General features: G+C 38.4%; 1 protein-coding gene across 2 annotated transcripts in view; it reads right to left on the bottom strand.

The window, feature by feature from the left end:
* Positions 1 to 6,514: 6,514 nt before the first annotated feature.
* CLMN (calmin) overlaps positions 6,515 to 22,571 on the bottom strand; it is an 80,317-nt gene continuing 64,260 nt past the window's right edge. Inside the window, exons 8-13 of one of the 2 annotated variants that reach the window (XM_075029902.1) lie at positions 21,690 to 21,772; positions 19,485 to 20,798; positions 18,287 to 18,468; positions 16,691 to 16,751; positions 15,574 to 15,635; positions 6,515 to 13,985 (exon numbers count right to left, since the gene is read on the bottom strand). In XM_075029902.1, the coding sequence (XP_074886003.1) occupies positions 13,832 to 13,985; positions 15,574 to 15,635; positions 16,691 to 16,751; positions 18,287 to 18,468; positions 19,485 to 20,798; positions 21,690 to 21,772 (1,856 nt within the window). In that variant the 3' untranslated portion in view covers positions 6,515 to 13,831. The remainder of the gene's footprint in view (positions 13,986 to 15,573; positions 15,636 to 16,690; positions 16,752 to 18,286; positions 18,469 to 19,484; positions 20,799 to 21,689; positions 21,773 to 22,571) is intronic. The other variant, XM_075029904.1, reaches the window with a different exon arrangement.

Raw genomic sequence — 22,571 nt, 5'->3', positions numbered from 1 at the left:
GCTCCAGGCAAGCCCTGGGAGAAAGGCGATCCTTTCGGCAGTGTCTGGGCAGAGCAGCGCTGAGCTCTCTCATCGCTGTGTAACGAAATCCCACCTTTCCGTACACACAGGCGGTCGTTTCCATCAGGAGTGTCCTTCCTGCCAAAGGCAAAGTGCTGCTTTTCCACCAGGGAGCTGGCGCCCTCAAACCCTTGCTGGTGCTAGGCCCAGCAGGTGGGAGAAGAAAGGACCGCTGGAGGTGGTTGGGTCTACGTGTACTCCCTAAGCAGCATCTCCTTTTGCCATTGTTTCAGGCAGATCGTTGGTTAGCTGGACCGCTGGTCTCACTCCATTTTCTTGTCAACAGTCGCTTGAGTGGCGTTACTAGCTACTACTAAATTTTTTTAAAAGTGCCCTGAAATTTCTTGGATTAAACAGCTGATACAGGGTTAACTCTCTTCCACTATCAAAACCCTTAAGCCAGGGATGGAAGAAACCGAGGGAAATGTGTGGTGCTGAAACACAGGAACACAATTTCTCTTCTGCCTCACATACTGCTGTTTTTCAGCTTTTGTTTTCATTATAATTGACATAAAAATCTGGAAGGTGTGTCCTTGGAAAACTGGGGAAACAGAAAACGATGAGAAAGCTCTGAACAAATTACTTACCTAAACTGGGCTGTCACATGACAACCATGCAATGCCCGATGTAGGAGAAGGTTCAGTTGTAAGTGTGAATAACTGGTCACTAAGGGAGAACATAGGACTGGAGTGAATCAGCTTATGAGAACTAGCACATTTGGAGCTACCTTACAGTTAATTTTAATGCCAGTCTCAATTCCCTTGTTCCCACCTCCCATGGCATCAGCTGCCAACACCATTCTTTTTGCAACTGGTAAAAAGACTGAAGCCTCCTCACAGAGATGTAGCTAATAACCAAACCTCCAGGCTTGATTACTGCATGACTTAGATCCACAGCCTGGACCAGATAGATGCTTAGGGAAAGTAACGAAATGATAACTGTTGAAAATTCAAATTTGGAGTTTGAAAGTCGCTTGGCCTAGCGTAAGTCCTGGTGGATCGTCAGAGAGCTGAAGGCAATAATCACATCCCACTTGCATCTGGTCGCATCCCCAGATAAATGGCAGTATCGTGCTGAATATCTAGTCATCAATTACAATAGCACTGGAGCACAGAATCACTGCTTCACTCCTAAAGAGCTGTGTCTGGAAGTGACCATGAAAAAACTGCATCTGACTCAAATCACCCTACCTGTTCTTCAACACATTGTGCTCATCTTTTGCAACGTCAGTGAATGTTTGTCGGTATCAATGTCCAGCTGTTAAGATTATCCTGTTACTCTCCATGGAGTTAATAGCTCATCCTTTCTACTTTGATGCCCTTCTTCTAAGGGTTTCATTTACATTATGGAGAAATGAAATTGCTGACCAACAAGGAAGTGTTTGGTTGTGGGTTGGTTTTGTCAGGTTTTTTTCTGAGCATGGAAAAAAGAATGGTACCAAAAGATGGACATAATTAGTGAAAATCTTTAGTGTTAGGGGCCCCAGTTTGCTTTGGTGTCATTTAACTGCTAAATGCACAATTCAGTTTTCAAACTGAACTCTTCCCCCCCTGTCCTCCACTCATGTCCAAAAGCTTTATTACTTTCCAGTAGTTTTCTTACTTTTTGTGCAAGAAAAAAAAAATCCTGTATTTTACCATAATTGACCATTGTGATGGGATACACACACTTAAAGCTCAAAAGAACAGGCCTACCTATAGTGCTAATGAGTGGTCAGATTTATGGACTGACTGCTCATACAAATTACCGCACCAAAAATGTAAATGTATAGCCACATGTGGGCAATGTGGTCACTCTTGTGGAAGGAAATCTTTTAAGTAATGTAAATATACATCGGTGGCCCCATTCTGCCTCCTCCTGGCACCTGCTTTCCACCGTGGATGGATTTCGTTGTGTGCTGTATTTTGCCCTGTTGCAAAACCCTGCAAGGTGTGCAGGTACAGAACCAGTTACACTTGTGTTAGGCCAGGTAACCAATTTAGAGTCTCCTAAGATCACATATACTTGCACAAGGACTGGAGATTGTCCTTGCTGCCTAATAAAGACAACAATGACCATAAGTGCAACTCAAAGCCACTTCTGGCCAGCCACTCCCCTTTTAAGTTGTGCTGAAGGTGGTGTGTATGCAATGGAAGATCTGTCACTGAAGGTCCGGCCTCCCTCATTCCATCTATACTCTATCAGGGACTTAGTAACTCTGCCTACAAAATCAGTATGAGAAGAAAAAGCTAACTGGAGCACTCTAAGGTTCATTTAAACCAACCTCAGTAAAATTATTTCAGATTAAAGTGATATAGAGGCCTAGGGTATTATCAAATGAAGTGTTTTCTTGGCTCAAACCTCTGTTGCTATTTAGAGCACATCTTCTGTAATGCCCATGTTGTTAAATATTACAGTATTAGGTATTTTTATAGCATTGAAGGGGCATCCTTCTGGTTTTTTATGGATGGAGGAATAATTATATCCCGTGACAAAAGCTTAGGAAGAGGAGCAGCTGTTCGGTCTTATCCAGTGGGAGCTGTGAGAACATATGGGTCTATTTTTCCAATTTTAGCTGGAGTACTGAAGGAAATTGGCATTCTTGGTTATTTCTAACATAAAATAGAGCAGAAAGAAACCCTCCTTAATTCTCTGCAGGCCATGATTAAATAATGAATTTTATCCAATTCAAGTAAGTTCAAAGAGAAGGCAAGCAGAATACTTAAAACACAGAAAACAAAGCACACAAATGCCAGGAGAATTCTGGAAGTTATTTTCACGTTAAAAAAGGGTGTCTTTCTCCACAGCTACTTCCTCCTTGAGCCTGCCTGCTGACAGGAGTTTTTGATTTAAAAGCACAGTTAGGATAAAATTTGTGCTATTCCTTATTATTCTATCACCACTATCCTCTCTCCATTTTAAGATGGATATGTCATATGCTTGTATAATGACAGCTAACCTTCAGAGTTCAAGACCAAATAAAAAGTTGACTTTTTTATGTTGATTTCACGAATTTCTTACAAAGATTTTTAAAGTAAGATGAAGTCATCAGTGTGATACACAACTCCAAAAAATTCCACCTATTTCAAACTGCTTGGTATTCAGTGTTTGGTAAAAACCATGCAAACAAAGGAAACAGGCTGTTGGATGAAAAAAATAGAATATCCAGCTAATTAAAATCCAGAACAGAGTAAGTAATAATGTACCAAATTACGGCTTTCCCCATATCTTTGTACAGGAAATACTTATGTTTTATTTTATGGGATAACTGTTGTAAGACAACAAGAAAACAGAGACATTTATCTCCATTTCCCTTTTTAAAATATCATACCAGTAAGGGATGGGGGGATTGTTTCTGTTTTTTCCTGTTGGGTAAGAGTAAAAAAAAAATTGTGTTTGGGTTAGAAAAGAGAAAATTGCAACTAAAAAAAACCAAACTGCATCACAAGTATTTGTCTTTGTTCATGCTATAGAACTGTGTAATCACCCCAGTGGTAACCAGGCTTTGTGCTTTTTAGCTCTATGTGTCTCATCAGGTTCTAAAATGGACTCTGAAGAGATTCCTTCCCATGAGATGATGGTGACCTGTTGTTCCCTTCTGTTGATACCAGCTATGGTGCTGTTTTGTCATTGTGTCACACGCTGTTTCAATAATGCACTTTGAAACAACCTGGTAGTTATCAAGAAAATATGGGCCAGCATGTTGCATTCAAGTTTCTGGCCAGGAAAGGATGTGCCTGTTCTGCACTCCACTTGAGAAAATTTAACTTGAGACTTTCCTCTCAAACAGCCCCTAGTCTGGCTACCAGGTTTTTCAGTTCATAGCTGTGAATCACTGCAGAAAAGAGCAGTTGCAAACATTTTAAACCACAGTGCTAATAATAACACCTGCAACGTATTATGAGAAAAAGCTGCAGGTATGACTATGGAGGAGGAAGTTGGAAGAAAGAAAGAAACAACCTACTTAGAACAGATTCCATTCCTAAAACTGGAGCTGAGATTTTAGAAGGGTGTTAGGTTGCATAAACTTTTTGTTCCCCCCAAAGATGCTATTTAAAAAAAAATTTTTGGCGTGCTTTCACACTTCAGTGACCCAAACTTCGTAACTCCAAATAAGGATGTTTTACCTAGTGCAAACAAAACTTCAGTGTTTTTAACTGGTTTAGTGGGGGTTTTCACCTCTCTAAACTGCTGGTCTACCTTTTTAAATCAGTATAAAAAAATGGGATATCAACTCATTCACTCTTACTATGCAGGGACTCAGCATTGATGACTACTGCCTAACAGAAATGTTGCCGTTCCTGATTGTGGAAGGCTATCACTTAGCAGAAGCATAGCTGGGAATCTCTTCCAATCCACATCACTGACAAGTCATGTAATTTCTGCATTCCACAAGCAGCTGCAATGACACAGTACGAAAGAGCTGTGATTCAGTAATTAACAAAAGTTCCTAATGTCCTTGAAATACACACTTTTTTATACTCCTATTTGCCTGAGAACTGAGAAATACCACTTTGCAATGTATAAATGTACTTAGCTGCTTTATTTATGCTGATTCTTGCTAACATGCAGAAAATACGTCAGCAAAGTGATAAATCAGTTCCCCAGGGTACAGATCAGTCATAAAAAAAGCAAAAATAATCAATTCAAAGTACTTACAGTAGATGGAGCTATACATTTTGCTTTGATCATATGTTACATGATATTCCAAGGTAAAGTGTACAGTTTGGCAAAGACAGAACTGCCAATGGTACCGTCTAACCAAGGAATGCAGTTAGTCACTAGAAGGCATTTCATAAATTACTGCAGTTAACTCTCCTGGAAATAATCCTTGTAACATTGAGAGAAATAGCACCTCAAGAAAAGATTATTGCTGTATACTGGTGTCTTAATAGAAATCACAGCTCAAGTCTAAGGCTTTGTTGTATCTGCACAGCAATTTGAAGGTACTCCTGCCCCTGCTAGCTTTTGTCTACCAACTGGGTAAAACAAGCACTGAGGAGAGAAGGAAGCTTTCGGGATATGCTGCCAACCACAATATATGCATGATATCCACAGGTTACCCTTAGGAGGTCTGGGCTCCTACACAGCCAAAGTGTGCATACTCAGTATGCGTACCTGTGTACGGTTCCTTACCTGAAATGAACCCTGTGCTTTTCTTTATTGCTGCCATGATCCAGATGGGTATGTTTCCTATGCTGCATTTGCATCTTCTTTAAGCTACAAAAAAGTGTATTTACACAGCAAGGATAAGGGAGATTATTTCTGCAGTTTCTATCAGAATTACTTTTATTCCAGAGCAGTGAAAAGAAATCAAGTCCAACAATTCCTATTTTTACCATGTTTGAATTTGAACTGAAGTTTGGATCCCATACTCTTGTAAAAGCTTACTCTACTCCCATGTTCAGAGCTGACCCACTTTGCCCCCTCCCCCACAGTCCACTTGCAAATTCCTAATCACAGTGTCAGCTGCAAAAAAAACCCGAATTAAAAAAAAAATCACAAACTTTTTATTCTCCACTTAAGTATCATTCATAACACCAATAAAAGCTACCAGTCTCAAATTGTACTTAGACATTTTAAAGTTGCTGTAATGAACAGGTAGTAGATGTCCCATCCCTGAAAACAGTCAAGGTCAGGTTGGATGGGGCTCTGAGCAACCTGATCCAGTTGAAGATGTCCCTGCTCATTGCAGGGTGGGTTGGACTGGAACTTTAAAGGTCCCTTCCAACCCAAACCATTCTATGATTCTGTAAGTCAGCACTGCTAACAGGATCGGACCCAAATATCCCAAATTCTCAACAGCATTACAAATACTCTTTTACTACCTGCAAGAATTGGGGGGGTCCAGTAGGCAGGTACCAGCTACTCCAGGGGTGATGAGAAACCCATTGAAATCATGTGAGAAGATTTGATTTTGTAGAAGGAATAGAGGAACATTTACAATTCCTAAAGCATGATACCCACCAAACTTTACATTTAATTGGAGAAGAAGCACTCCTACTCCATTCCCAAAGACTATTTTCTTTCTCTGTGTTTATCCAGTGTCCTGGTTTCAGCCAGGATAGAGTTAATTGTCTTCCTAGTAGCTTGTACAGTGCTATGTTTTGAGTTCAGCATGTGAAGAATGTTGATAACACTGATGTTTTCAGTTGTTGCTAAGTAGTGTTTAGTCTAAAGTCAAGGATTTTTCAGCTTCTTAAGCCCAGCCAGTGAGAAAGCTGGATTGCTGCTTGGGGACTAACTGGGCGTCAGTCAGCGGGTGATGAGCAATTGCATTGTGCATCACTTGCATATTCCAATCCTTTTATTATTACTATTGTCATTTTATTAGTGTTACTATTATCATTATTAGTTTCTTCTTTTCTGTTCTATTAAATTGTTCTTATCTCAACCCACAAGTTTTACTTCTTTCCCAATTTTCTCCCCCATCCCACTGGGTGGGGAGGGAGGGAGTGAGCGGCTGGGTGGTGCTTAGTTGATGGCTGGGGTTAAACCAGAATGTCCAGTTTAGGTATCTTTTTCAGGAGACAGATCATGGGGCTGGTTCTGAATTGTATTGCATCTCTGTCATACTTTATTTTCCTTTTCTCATATACTACAAAGGGAATTAAGGTGTAGGGGGGAGGAACATAGTACATACAAATCAGTACTGCACCTGGTAATTTACTAATCCACAAGTCTAAATGTTTACATAGAAACAGGCCAAATAAACTGAATTGTGAGAACCATCTGTAATTCAGCACAACTGTTTTTGTAAGCTTTCCCATGGCTTGCATTTATAATGCCAATTCCTATGCATTAATAAATTAATAAATCTTCACCTTTATAAAAATTTAAAATTCATTCTCTTTGTTGACTGGAATAAAAGTTCAGATTCTTCCTCCAAAATTAAAAGTCTCTTTTTGGGTAGGTGGGGAAACAATGCACTTTATGAATTTGCTGCATTTACCTAGATCTTCTCTGCTAAAAAGTGAATATTGTTTCTGGGCATGAAAATGAATAAATAAATAAATATAATATATACAATATTTTATATATATATATATATAAAATAACAAATAAATAAATAGAATAAAACAAAATGGTGATCTCTCCTGAAATGAGATGTTTGAAGATATTTTCTTGGGAGGACAAGGAAAAACCCACAGATAGCAGATTACATACAGGAAGCCTGTGCATTTATTTCAAAATTGGAGATTTTATAAAATAAAGTGGAACTGTTCACTAGTAAATACTATTCTTATTACAGCTTAACAGTTTCTAAAAACATTTTCTTTTCTACTGTACCAACTATACAGAAGAATATATTTCTCTCACAAAAATTAGCTTTGAGCAACAAGTGCAAACATTCAATACATACCAGATTGAAAGCATTCAGAAGAAATGTATTTGAAAGTACACAAAAATGCATCTCCTTCAGAATATCTTTTGATACCACTCAAATCTTCCCAGCATTTGTTGTCATTTAAATAACTATAATTCCTCACCACTTGCCAAAGAGAAACCTGTATTTTAAATATTACATTCCTTACTTACAAATTATTTCTTCAGGATAAAAGTCCCTTATTAACTCTTTAGCAAACTAGCACTTTACAGATTAGATTTTAAACTGGAGAACTTTAACAAGAAGGGTAGAACACTTCCTTCAGCTTTTTACACAGCAGAATACAATAGCACAAAGTGGTATGCCTACTAAAATATGTTTTTGTTCAAGACAAAAGCAGAAGTTGAATTTTTTTATTACAATAAAAATAAACTTATTTGAATTGTGTAAGTTATTTGGCATTAAAAAATGACTGCATTATTTCTCTCAAAAAATGAGCAGCATATAATTTGAAAGTTATGTGATTTAAATCAGACCAGCCATTTCTAACTAAACGATGGTGATTTTCTGTTACAGTCTAATAATGGCCATAGACCAGGACCTCTGTGTACGAATTGGTCCTTGGACACAGAGCAAATCTATTCCATGAATCAAAGCAATTCCAGGAAGGCCCAGTGAAAGTGATGAAACTACTTTGGCAATAAAGTATTACCTGACCTGAACACAGCAGTGAAGGCCAGGATCTAGCCTTTCTTGGAATGGTAGGTTTTAGTATATCTCGCTGAGGTAAAATTAATTATATTTATTGACCCTTCTAACCTTTTCATGAAGAAAGAACTATATTTATCACCCAGGGGCCAATTTTATGTTTCGGAGACATAAACTAGCAGTAGCATTTGCCTGGAAAGGATTCATCAAAAGTGTCACTGAGGTGGAGGGAATTTTTCCACATCTCATTTAGAGGAGGAAATAAATACTTTGATGTTCTGCAGAAATGGACGTGGCACTTAAGAATAAAACAGTTAATTTTTCACCCTTTGTGAGCTCTAGAGTTGTGTCAAGTGATGGACAGATTAAGCAAGCTATCCCACTCAGAATATGACTTTGCCATATTATTTAATGTGCATACACCTCCCATCTTCCTGCATGAATAGCTTCATGATCTTAGGGTGCTGTGGGTGGGAATAAGCCATACTGCAAGTCCTGTTTAGATACAAACCTGGAACGTGAACAATTATAAGTTGGGCAGCTGTAAATTAGTGTTAGCAGTGATATGCCGAGGGGAAGAATTTGATGTTACTTACCTGACAAAAAACTGCATGATGTGGAAAGACAAAAACTTAGGGTTTTTTTACCTCCATTCAGATCCACTACCTATTAGCTCAATGGAGAACAGCAGGCAACCTATTGTCAGGGTAAGAGCTTTCTGCTGTAGCAGTTTGGGAACTTTCACGGCCACATTCCAGCCTGTAACCTCACCCTCATCTTCCAACCATTCATTCCCCTCTGCTGTTCTCTTAATCAAAAACGGAAGTGGATGTTAACTTTCTAAAAGAGAGAGGATTGATCCTACAGAATTTAGGCAAACAAAAGTTACACATACAGTGGGGTTAACTGAAGTCAGTGGCATTGTTTGTGTACATTGGATTTGAGGGGATCCAGCGCTAAGGGCAATGCATAGGCTTCAGCTACTTTCTGGCCTATGTGATTAATGTTGATTTAAGTCCCCTCAGGGCCAGATCCTGTAGTGTGTGCTTAGCACACAGATGTGTTGCATTGACTTCCACAGAAGTAGAGGAACTGAACACATCACTGGATGCATTCAAGTTTGCGCTTGGCAAGAAGGGACTCCAAGTACTTAAAGCTAGCGTAAGTGATAATGCACTATTATAACTATTATCTTGTTGGATGGCTGAATACGATACCGCATACACTGGCAAATTAATCTTCTAAAGGTCTGATTCTGTGGGGATTGGTGCAGAAAACCCTAAAAAAACCCGCTGGGTATTGCATGGTACCCCCGTGAACTCAATGGAGCACTACATGGATAAAGCAGTTACAGTCCTACTGAGCTGGAGTAAACTGACAGTCTCCAGAAGATGTAGAGGATTTAAGCGTGTTTAGACACCAAGTATCAACATGTAGAAATTTCAGCCTCAGAAGTTTTAATGGAAGAAAGTAGCTTAATCACTCAGTATAATTTGCAACTTTAGTTGAAAGTTTAACGTCGCAAAACAACATACTGCTATGCAGCTTTAAGAATCACACAGCTGTATTCAATCATTTCCCATGTTTTTCAAGTCTACTGTTCATTAAAAACTTTTTGCCTGTTTGCAGTTTCCAGTTTTCAAATGGATGACACAACCGATGTATAGCTTAATGTTCATTCTCATGAGTCATAATTAATAAATAATCATCTCACATACATAGACTTTTACAGGTACTCTTAAAATGGGTTTACAGTTCTATTAAATATATAGATAAAATAATCACTGCTATATAAAAAAATCATTTTAAAACAGCTGAACTCTGAAGCTCTGCATAAAATTCTGTAGACACATTCATTACAATCTAGAAACTCAATAAAAAACATTTTAGAGCTCAATCCATCAAAAATATTCATGGCATTGAAAAGTGATTGTCGTTTTTTTTACTGTAATCTGTGCTTGCCCTATCTGTGCACTGATCATTTCCTACAATTTGGCAAAGGCTTTATTCAATTCATTTTGCAGATTACGTGACTGTTTAACTAATTTCTTCAACTCTAAGACATCTGCCCCATAAATGTTTGGGGGGGGTCCTGCCTCTAATAGCATATCTTTCTTTACACTTTCTGTAAAATCACAATGAAACACTTTGCAGTTAGGTTACATGACTACAATAACATTGAACCATCCTATTATAGTTGTCTCTCAGTCTTTAATGGTGCTTCTGTGAACACCAAACACCCTTTACCCAGTGATCCTCAAGCACTTCCTGACACTTACACTTCACCATAGTCTGCTACCCACACATCTGCTCAACAACAATGGGTTTTAGAAACAGTCTTAACAGACTGGTACCCTTGTGTATCTGAATTCTGCTACTAAATCAAAATACTTTTCAATAACTCAGGCAAAAAATCAGGGAAAGCTTCCTGATTCAGACAGTACACATATCTGTTGGAAAATGGATAGATGATAGATTGCCCACCAGCCTTAAAAACCTCTGCTACCTCAAGCCAGTCCTCTGGCCAGCAAATTGAAACAGGCTTTGCCATAGTAAATGCTTCACAATCAGGCTTTTAGACTGTAAGCTCAGAATAGGACACAAAGTCTAACAACAAGCAATGTTTTCAGAATAGGGCACTTGCATTGAGGGATTGGATCTTGCACTGTGGAAGAAGAGATGCAGGCTTACAAGTCAATTTAAGTGGGGGAAGCTGCTGCTTATGCAGATGTCATTTTTTGCACTTCCAAGTAATGGCAAAACTCCTGAAGAGTTCAGTCTCTTTTCATGCAAAGTTGACCATACCAGTATAATCACTCTTAACTCTTTACCCTGGATCTTCTTACCCATGGAATGGCTGAGTAAGGTAGACTGCTTCTGTTATAGCAAAACCACAACCAAACCAACCCAACTATGGAAAGCAACTTACTACCAAGTATCATGGACTAATTTAGTATTTTTTTGTTCTATTTTGCATAGAAGAAACAATCTCCATCTCCTAATGGGATAGGCTGGAAAGCGTACATCAGTTTAAACATTGGGTGAGATGATCAAGACAAGCGCTGGCTGCTGTCATTTAAATTGCTCATTTCACTGTTTCAGTCACTGTTCATCAGTGGGAGGCAAGAAAGAAACCCCTGGGTTTTCTCCGTCTTGAAAAAAAATACTGTGTAATGACGTTGCCAGCATCAGTGCATTCCTATTCACTTTTCCATTCTTTATGGGTGTCAGTTGTTTAGATGAGATATCCAAAGACCTCCTCATTCTGATTAATTTTCTTAGGAAGAAGGAGAGAAGACAAAAGGGAGCTTACTTTACTTGGTTGAACTTTGATAGCTGTAAAGTTCTATGAAGAGACTGTAATCCAACTCCAGATAATCTCTGCTGAAGACTAAGAAACATGGAAGAACCAGAGAGTAAGATAGAAAGGCTCAGAAAAAGTTGTCATAAACCAAAGGAGCCTATGAAGAGCGGCACATAATGAAGAACTGTCAACACTTTCATTCCAAACTGATGTACATTGCTACTTGCTGCTATTAAATAGCTGCCATACCCCAGCCTGGTATTCACTGGTTTTCAGGATAAGGATATAAAGTTTCTTGTATTAAGTTTTATGCTTTCAGAGAAAAAGCACTAGCCCTCCAATGATATATTTTAGCCTACTTCAAGGAAGCATCTTCAAAAACTCTAATACAGGTTTTCTTTTGGAAGAAAGTATCCCTGTCTTCACCAAAAAGCACAAACAGGTTCATGCATCACAAAATCAGATGACTGAACATGTTGAACATTTTCATCAGCAAGATGAAAGACGTATTTTTTTTACTTAGGTTGATTTACACTGAATTAAGTTGGGCAGTTTGGATCTGTTCGTCAACAAGCACAAAGGATCTTATTTTTAGGTTCATGGGGTGAATCCAGCTCTAGTCAACAGTGACAGGACAGAATAGGAAAGATTTCAGCTTTCTGTTAACTGAAAGAGGTTCAGAATTTTATCTTCAGTGTTTAAGATCTCCTGCTGTGCACTGCTGCTATTAAATTCTAACTGCAGCTCGGAAGAAAAATCCCAGGGAAACAAAATGCTTATCAAAAAGAATGAAGTGTGATGGACGGTTAGGATTACCCCAGCAGATAACATGACTACAAACTGGTTTTAAATACCTGCAATTAAACTGCTGTATATTCTGATGTGTCCTGATCCCAGGTAGTATTAGTTCAGCTGAAAACTAACCCAGGGCAGAGATACACCTTATGCTAAAACAAAATATGTAAAACTTATAGCCACACGTTGTAACTTTCACTCAATGTAAATTATGAAACCCTGATTTTATGAAGCACATTGCAGTCAACCTTATGAATTTTCAGGTGGAAGCAACAACACGACATAATCACATAAAGCATACTATGAAACTAAAAATGTGCTGATGAAAAATAGTGACTAAAAGTCACACAGAGAAAACTTACTGCTATTAAATTGAAGACTTCTCTTTTGTCCTGTAATGCACAGGTACACCTTCTCTGGCAAAAGTCCTAAATCAAATATCCTAAAGTGATCACTGAGGTGGACAAAAATTACAAGATGCAGAAGTGGCTCAACTGTGTCTATGGACAAGTCAGAAGAGTCTCTTCAGTTGCACTAGAAAGTCAATACCAGCTCTCAACATTTCTCTGTACTTAGTTTTACATCTGTCATTTCTTTGTCTGTTGATTTGGGCACTTGAAGGATATTTCTAGTCCTTTTACCGGGCACTTATGTCTTAACAGTAGCCTCAGCAAATTAGGTTACCTATTATTTTTTGTATCTTCAAAAAGAGAAATCTTCACATGATCTGGTAATTAAAAGCAGTAGAGAAAAGGAAGCAGAAGCAGCCTCAGAAGCAGAGAGGTACTTTTAAAAAAAAAAACAAACCCAAAACCATGGTATCTGTTCCTGATAAAATTATTAAGCCTCTTGAACATCTTTTCAAAGATGGCCACCATCAGTAATGTACAAAAAGTGTATTTCTTCAGGTATTCCCTACAGAAGTTCCTGGGCTAAGATTTCCTATATCATCCCTCCTAAGAAAGAGCTAGCATGTATGTTCTTCACCCTTCTCCACACCCAATTTATTCCTGTGAATTAAACATAACAAAAGGTGCAGGATAAAAATTAATTTAAATCCTAAAAAACCAAACTCCCCTACCCAAATAAACCCTCAACCTGATTTTGTTGCTCCACTGGATTGCCATTGGAATTGTAATCAATTCCTGGGGTCAGTGTGTTCTAGCACCTGCAGCTCTGCTCTGTCTCCAGCTCTCTCAAACTGCATGGAAAACATGAAAAAGCATTTCTAGCCTTGCCCTTGCAGGTGGGCCAGATTCATGGGCAAGTCACCACCACCCCTCTTCCACAGCTGTCAGGCCCTACGTAAGTAAATGAAGCCAGAAGAATAATTTTTGAAGACTAGAGCTCTGAATTGTTCATATTTCTACTGATAATTATCTGGTTTTATTTAGCATCTTATAAAGCAAGGCACAAATGTACAAAATCGCGTCTACTAAATCAGGTCCTTTTTATATATATATACACAGTTATCGTAATATAAAATGTGCTTAGACACTGTCATAGCACAACAGTAGAGGAATTGAGGACAACCTGATAATAAACACAAATACCAGGTCCTACATTTCTGTTTGTGCTTCACCTGAAGGAACGTATTCATATGCAGATACACAAAGCAATCCAACCGCCGTCCTTAATTTTTCCACACCTCACAGAGATCAAACTTTGTTGCTAAGAAGCTGTGGAAGGAGTAAAAGGCAGTAGACCAGCACCCAGAAGAAAATGATGAAGTAGAATAGCTCTGGCTGCTCAACAATCGTAATCTCATGAGTTGCTGCTGGAGTCTCACTTGCTTCCAAGTCCTTTTTCTTCCTGAAAACAGGAGAGAATTTGATAAGAGGCAGGAAAAAGAAGAAGAAACCCTCACTGTTAATATTTACTGTAAAGATCAGAAGGTAGACTAAAAGACAGCAGTTTAATGAACCATTTCAATCTAGTCAGTTGGAGTGCAAGTTAGACTAGGAGGTGCATAATGGGCTGTAACAGTGTGTTCCCCCAGGAGCAAATGTACATAGCAATTAATCCTCCGAAAACTCTGGACAAATTCTCAGGTAGTTTAAATACATGCCATTACAGTACAGTCCTTTGATGTAAGGTGATTTCCATCAGTCAAAAAGATGCCCTTTTTTATTCAGAACAGTAAACATAGCTCTGGGCAACACATATCACACTTCCACAATTTTACTTAACTTGTATCTGACTTGATATACTTTCACCAAATCATCAACTTTCAGAGCTGCTCATGTCAGACACCAGAAGATTAAACAGAATTACATAGAAACAGATTAAACAGAAAAAGCCCAAGACTTCCAGAAACCAACTAGCAGTTGGGGTTTTCTAGGACAACTCCAAAATTCCAACTTTCCAAAATTCCAGCTCATAAGGTTCATAAGGGCAAAGCCTGATGGACTTTGCCAGCACCACTCAGCTCTGACGACAACAAGAAAAGGTCTTATTTAAAAAGGTACGAGATGGTACACTTATTTTATAATTTTATAATACTACATGAATCACCCTCTGGTAGACCTTTCTTTAATCCACTTCTGGAGAAAACTGGGTTTTGGCCTGTTTTAATAAGTCCTTTTTCTGGCTTAGGGCATCGTACTTGCTCAGATATTATACTGGATATATACCTGAGTATTACACAAAACTTACTGAATATCAGCAGTCTGCAAACAGGCCTAACTGTGACAGGTATTCATGTATTTTTTTTACAGAAGCATAAGTGAGACCAGGATACTGGATCCTGATAATATTTTGTGTGTGTTGTGCATTTAAATGCAACCATCGTTTTAACTAGAAGTTCTGGGAGGTACTATTCGGTATCAACTGAGAGGGAAAACCTAAAGCAATCCTTGTTTCTAATAGATATGTAGACCTTAATACCAAAGGGATACATACTCTGTGTTCAGGATCCATCACCCTATGTCTAAACTAAAGACACATACAAATTATAAAAACTCATGGGTGCTCTAACAGAGACCAGAACTCCACTGAAGTATCGTCTTTCCCTAGCACTGACCACACTAAACATTGTCTTGACAGTCTTCCAAACCTGGAAAGAGTCATCACTGCCAGAGGGCCTCATATTTGAAGTCCTCCCACTCTTTTCTTGGTCTGAAATATCCACCATGTGGGGAAAGTGCTCACAGTCTTGCTTAGACAGCTGAATCTTTCCTCTCAAGACAGGAAAAAGCATTTTAGTCAAGGGGGAGATTGAGCAATAAAGAAGTTTTGTATCTTACACCTATGGGAAATATGGACTCCAAGCCGTTACACAAGACATCCAGTCAGTCTCTACCATTATAGTTAATTTTCATTTCCCTTTGTAACATTGTTTGAAGTACCTAGGAGTTATGGATTCTTTGCAAAAGGCTTTGTCTGAATAAGAATGACTCACCTGATGATTAATGGATTTTCATCCATATCCGTCATCTTCTGCTCGTTTACACCATAGGTTTCCTTAAACAAACCAGGAATAGATTATGTAAAAAGAATAAAATTCAGCATCTCACAAAGATGGTAATTGTGTGTGTATTTTATGCAGAGTATGTCTAACGTTTGCTCAAATAAAATGAAAGTGTGCTTATAAATTTATTCCCTGCCAGCACATCCACAACTGCAGTCTGGTACACACACAGAAAAGGGAAAAAGTTGTGAAATAAGATATTTTTGCTTTCAACTACTTTCATTCAGTTGAATAAAGCTTTCCTCATTCATATATATTTCTAGTAGCTCTGACAGTGTTGCAAAACTAAAGCATCTGTGTGAAATCTCCGTTTCATTCAACATTGGTGGCAGCATTTCTTTAAAGCTCCAAGACAGTCAGAATTTTATTTTGTGCTGAAAAGAGCCATATTCCTATCCTTGCTCAGTGTGCCCAGCTTGTTGATGCTGTCCCTTCCTTCTGACTTAAAAAATAAAAATCCAGAGCTCAGTTGTATAGTGTACTCTCAAGAAACCAGTGTGAATTACATCTGCCTTGAAGGATGCAGTTTCACATTATAGGGTTAGCTGCTGCCATTGAGATAATATAATACACCGCTGCTATGAAGGACAGGGAAAGAGCCCAATCTTTCATAAAAAGTGCACATCAGGAGACACCCAGCATTTTTGCAGGGCTGTGACCAGGACACCAACATACATACAGAGAATGCACAAACTAAAAGAAACTGGAGCATCAAATAAAGGCAGCTTCAACGAAGCGAAATGTTGCAGCTATACAGTTATGATGAATTAAGCCTCAAAGTTATAACAGATTTAATTGTAGGATTAGGTGCTCCTTTGTGGGTTTGTTCAAGGTTCAATAAGGTTCAGTTCCATATATTTAGGAGAGTTCAGTAAAGCTTTTAAGCTATACCTGGTTTTGGCACTAAAATTATTAGAGGTCACAGGGTTTTTGTATTGTCACCGAGCTTTATATATAAAGGGTCTATTCAGACCCTTTTACAGTATGTGAACTTTTGGAGTTTAAGAGATGTAGAAAAACAGCAATAGGTAAATTTCCACATACTTACCTCCTCAGAAGTATTAGGAGATCTTTTTCGGAGATAAATGTTGGAATCACTGTCACTGGTTCTGAAACGTATGTAAAAGCAAAGTTTTTAAATTCATAAAGCTAAGTTTTGTTTTGACTTCAAAGAGAGCCACTGCAACTGCACATGCTAGTTTTAAGCTATGCAAAACCACAAATATGCATTGTTGCATGTATTAGAATATGGACTTGAATTTATCAGTAAGTTTATAAAAAATAGCTTTGCGAAAATCTGACCCATGATAAAAAGCCATATGCTCAAATTGGAATCTTTTCTGAAAAATGGTATCTGATAGGGTTTTTGCACCTTTGACATCATTCACATTTAAGTGAGAGTATACCCCAGGTTTTATGGCTATCTATATAAATAAAAAATTGACAGACCTTGCAGGGAGCTTGAAGGAGACAATGGGTTTTTCTAAACAAACTCTTTCAAGTTCATTAGACTGCTATAGTGATAAGCATCAACAAATCACAGTTCATATCCCACTCAAAAACATTACCTAAGAACTAAATTAGAACATAAGAGGGAACAGAAGTGAATGGAGTAAAATTAGCTGAGTGTCTCTGTACTGAGTCTGGCTCGGGTGCAGTTAACTTTCCCTACAGCAGCCCCTATAGTGCTGTGCTTTCTATTTGTAGCTAAAACAGTGCTGATAACACACCAGTGTTTCAGCTATTGCTAAGCAGTGCTCGCACAGCACCAAGGCTGTCTCTCCAACCCTCCTGCAAAGGCCAGTAGGCTGGGGCTGGGCAAGAGATTGAGAGGGGACATAGCCGGGACAGCTGACCCAAACTGACCAAAAGGATATTCCATACCATATGATGTTGTGCTCAGCAATAAAACCTAAGAGAAAAGAAGAAGCTGGCAAAGGGACACATACACACTCACTATTAAGACATTTGTCTTCTGAAGCAACCACTACGCCTACTGAGACCCTACTTCCCAGGAAGTGGCTGGACATTGGCTGCTAATGGGAAGTAGAGAATATTTTTTTTTTTTTTGTCCTCTTTTGCTTTGCTTCCACACATGGCCTTTGCTTTTTTGCATTAAACTGCCTTTACCTTGACCCATTAGTTCTTCATCTTATTTTCTCCCCCCATCCTGCTGAGGATGGGGAGTTAGAGAATGGCTTGGTGGGCACCTGGTGGCCAGCCAAGGTCAACCTACCACAACCTTGTTCGCTTGTTCCAAGACAGAGAAAAAGGCCAACAAATATCTGTTGGAATGAAGCAATGTCACACTTCCACATGGTGTCACAATGCACATGAATTATTTAATCTATGTTACAAAATGCTCCTTCTGTTGGAAAAACAGTTGTAACACTGCCATGTTCAAAATGCACTGGGGTTCCTGTTGGGTTTTGCATAGCAAAGTTGGCGTAGCAAAGTCAAATCAAGTCCTACTGGCACTGAATCACTCAACATGTTTAAGATAAACACAGGAAGAAACCATTGAGTCCCAATACACTGCTCCTAAAAGAAGTCTACAAGAAACATCCAGTGGACAGGGCACACTTCAAAAGACCAGGCATTCATAGCAGTTAGGTGTATTTAAGACAAAGTTAATGTGAAATACCTGGTAAATTCCTGACAATCAGCAATTTCTTCCAGTTTATCTTGTGACAGAGTAGTAGTAGCAACTTCTGAGATTTGCAAGTCTTCTGCTTTGATCGTATTGTTCCCTTCTTCCTCCCTATTACTACTTTTTTCTGGTCTCTTTATGGCTACTGATAAATCCTCTAGATATTCTACTATGGCCTGTTGAAATTAAGAAATATTTTGCATTAGACAACAAGATTTCTTCCCTACCCTTCTAAATATCTTAGTGGTGTAGCCTACTCAGAAGTTAAATTGCATGTAGTACAAGACTGAAAGTCTCACTAAAGAGAGTAAAAAGCAATTCATTTCTTGAAAATAATTTTGGATACATTAAGCTATAAAGTATCATCAGTTCAACATACATACAATTAGTTGTCAGTTCTTTTTATGTAGGAAGACATGACAGGACATGGGTCTTTGAAGTAATCCACTAAGATTTTTTTTAATTTATCCTCTATTAGTCTTTGAAGCTAACAGCAAATTGACTTCATTGCTTTAGTCAAGCAACTTGTCTAAGCAACATGTGGAGTAACATTAAATGGACACTTATTCCTGAAAAGCACTGTTTAAAATTACTGCGCTGGAAAATGTGTAAGACAATCCAAGATCAGTGTCTGCAAGAAGAGATGAGTAGCAAATTGCCTAAATCCAATACACAGAATAATTACCAAAAATCCCTATTTCTCCTCCTCCAGTGTAGACAATCCTTCATTTTACCCACGTAACTTATCCTACTCAAATTGGCTTAAGTTTTTGTAGGCAAACTTATTTGGATTCAGACAAAAGTTACCTTTGCCTGTACCCTTTCTAAATCAACAATACTACTTTCTGTTCATCTCATTACAAATTATTAAAAATACCGTCTGTGATAATCTTTTATGCCCAGGGATTACACAGGAGCCTCAAACTACTTTAAAACATAATTAAAATTCACATTTTTGCAGTACTATTAGTATTAGGGCTTATACTCTCTTTTAATGTCAGATCTTCTTAGGGATCTGCAATTCTATTCATTCCAGTAGAGGGCTGTGGCAAACAGCATTACTGGACAGGAAACCAAGTACATTTTACATATTTCTCCAAAGCACTGCAAAATGAAAGCAAATGAAAACCATTGAGGTCAGATGCTAATCCTCCATATATACACAAAGAAATGCTGGTAATAAATAAAATACCTCAGGGTGTTGTGGAATGGTGGAATCTTGATGGTTGGCAGCCTTTTTGCCATCTTTTTCAATTTCTAACTCTTCTCCTACTAGTAATGGCACTTCTTTTTCATCGAAAGAATTCATGTGACTGTTAGTATCTGTTGTGTCCTCCTCGCCATTCTCAGTATCCACTTCTGACGGAGGGACACCTAGCTTATTCCCTAAGTCTGGGTCTGGAACATCTTCCTTGTAGTTCTGTTCTGGTAAGCCCTTCTCATGTAAAACACTTGTTACTGTTTCAGAAGAAGATTTGTCATTTCCAGTACCATAACCTTCAATACAAGGCTCAAGGTAAGCATTCAAAACTGCTGAAATGGGAACATTATAATGTGGATAATAAAAGAGATCGTGGGGTATTACAGATACTTTCGAAGAACTGGGTAGCACTTCAGCTGAAGACTCAACTTCATCACAGCTGTCCAGGTCTTCTGGATTTTTGGGTACATCTGAGAGAGAGTCATCAGATGCTTCAGGCTCTGTAGATAGTTCTTGGCTTTTGAGATTAGAACCATTCAGTGAAGAATGGTTAGTTTCTATTGTCTCAAAGACAGGTGATTGCTTTGTATGTTCATTTTGTGGAAGCTTCAGTATTTCCTCATTTAGATGAAGAACATACTTATGCGTATCTTCTTGTTTTGAGGTACCTTCTGGCAAAAGAATTGAATTCCGGGGTTTGCTCTCTTCTACTTTATTTATAGATTCATCTGTAAGTATACCTGAAGTCCAGGATAATGGACTCAAAGAAGAAGTGTTGGCTGAAAGGCTCTTAGTTTCGTTGTCATATTCAGTAGAGGTTTCTTTAGTTAATTCTTCAGAGTAGTCTTCAAAAGAGTCAGCAGAATTTTTCTGATCTGTCAGAACAGCTGGAGAAAGGTCATCGTTCTGTTTCAGTGGATCATCACATATGCCCCCTTCACCTGGCATGAATTTATCACTTAGAACCTCCCAAGAGGAATTGGATTCAAAACTGACAGATCCTGTGATTTTCAGTGAGGTAGGCCTCTGAGGCTCCTCTTCAGATGTTTCCTGTGAATCACCTAACACTTGACTCAATTTCCCATTACATTTTTCAGCAATGGTTTCTGACAGAATTCTCTCAGGGGTGTCATGAATATGAACCTTTGGAGGAGCTGGATGACTCCTTTCGTGATTAACGGTATACATGTTTTCTTCACTTTCACTTAAAATCAAGATTTTGCCTTCCTTTTCTGAAGGTGTGTCTTTGATGTGGACATACGTGGACTCAATTGGAAGCTCCTTGTCAGGATCTGTAAAGTCTTCCTATAAGTGATGATACACCATTAAAAGACAAATCATACCTCAGATACCACTTTACTTTTCCCAAACACTCCAGAAAGAATAACTACCCAGCCCATCATCCCACTACGTTGTGAATGGCCAATTAATGACTCACTTATTTTGAAAGTAGGGAAACCAATTTGGCAAGTCAAGTGACTTGAACAAAGCTCAACGTCAAGAAGCCACTTGTACAGGAAGATTAGAATGCAGACAAGCCTACTCCTCAGTTGTTATGTATTCATCTCTGTCTCCTATCATTTATTCCTCTCTAAGTTTATCCTCTGTTTCTCCAGAAGACCTTTGTCAATCCCTCACACTGTCAGTCCCTGCTTGCTCCTCAATTCTTTATTTTTGATAGCCTGCATTAAAGTCCTGGTCCTTTAAGCTGCAGTTTATTTCATGCTTACAATGAGTGCTTTTGACTGCTGCATTGACAAGATTCAGCCTCTGGTATCTTGTGTCTGGTATCTGCTAAATTCAGATTGACTGTGGCCCTCAAACTTGAGAAGACAGAAGTCAAAACGAAATTCAAAGTCCAATGAATCATCATAAATGAAGGGATAAATTTCAGCCTTATTTAAGACTAATATAGCAAAGTAGTAGTGCCCTATGTAACCAGTTCTAACCTCTGAAAGTTATAATTGGATGTAAATGTTTACAAGCATAATTCCATCTATCTAAAGCATTTTAGCAATCGCCAATGAAAGCCTATTTGACTGGATTTAACAAAAATGTGAAAAATAAAATCTGAGTTTGTGGTTTATTTTAAATAGCTTAGAAAGAAACCTAGAAGATAAATACAGCAATATCTGACTTTATTAAGTACACCAAAGCAAATTAAGAAAATGATGTGATGTAGCAGTAAACACATACCCCTTCCAGCTCTGGGAAGTGTTCCAGAAATTGTGCCACATATGTCACAATTGACTGTTCATCGGGTGATTCCACCATGATATCTGTGGAGACAAGACACAAGGGGCTTGAGCACACATGGATTTAAAACAACCTTGCAGAGGAACAGATCGTCAGACATTTATGCCTTTATGATGAGAGAAATAACAGCTACAAATGCTTTTCTTTTTCTGACAGATAAGAGACATACTTTTCACTGTTGATGGTACTCAAAAGAGTTCTCAACATCTTATTCACATTAGTTTTTTCCTGTTTCCAAACACATACCAAACGCTGCTCAGGGTCCCTTTTCATCCAGCTTCATACTGTCATTTATGTCGTTTGCACTAGACAGTGATCTTGTTGAGTGACAGCACAGAGGTTTATTTTTAGCAGGATGGCCCAGTCTTCTAACAGGTGACCCATGAAAGCACAACCAACCAATCTGTGCTTTCAATTATAAAATCAAGGCCTAACACCTGTCTAGTAGAGTTCAGTGAAAAACACTGCAAGAAGCAGCTCCATTTATATACATGTATTTATATACAAACATATATGCTGATATTTAGATATATAAATATATATCTGTGCACAGATCCATTGTAAAGGAAAAACTGGGAGATGCAAATACATTTGAAACGTATCTACCCATTTTCCTGGTATGGCAGACTCTCACACTTCATCATGGAGTCACATTTAGTCTCTGCAGACTGTAGGCATTACGAAACGGTGCTAATGCATTGAGACACTTCTTAGGCCGACAGGGTGGTGATTAATACTCACTAGTAATGCAGTTGTTACATAGCATCTAAACATTAACCAGGACCAGTGTACATAGCTAAAACTATGGTAAGATCTCTGCCC

This window comes from Buteo buteo, chromosome 6 (genome assembly GCF_964188355.1).
Source record: "Buteo buteo chromosome 6, bButBut1.hap1.1, whole genome shotgun sequence".
In the NCBI taxonomy this organism is placed as follows: Eukaryota; Metazoa; Chordata; class Aves; order Accipitriformes; family Accipitridae; genus Buteo; species Buteo buteo.
Note: the sequence above shows the minus strand (reverse complement) of the source record. Positions and strands in the feature narration are given on the sequence as shown.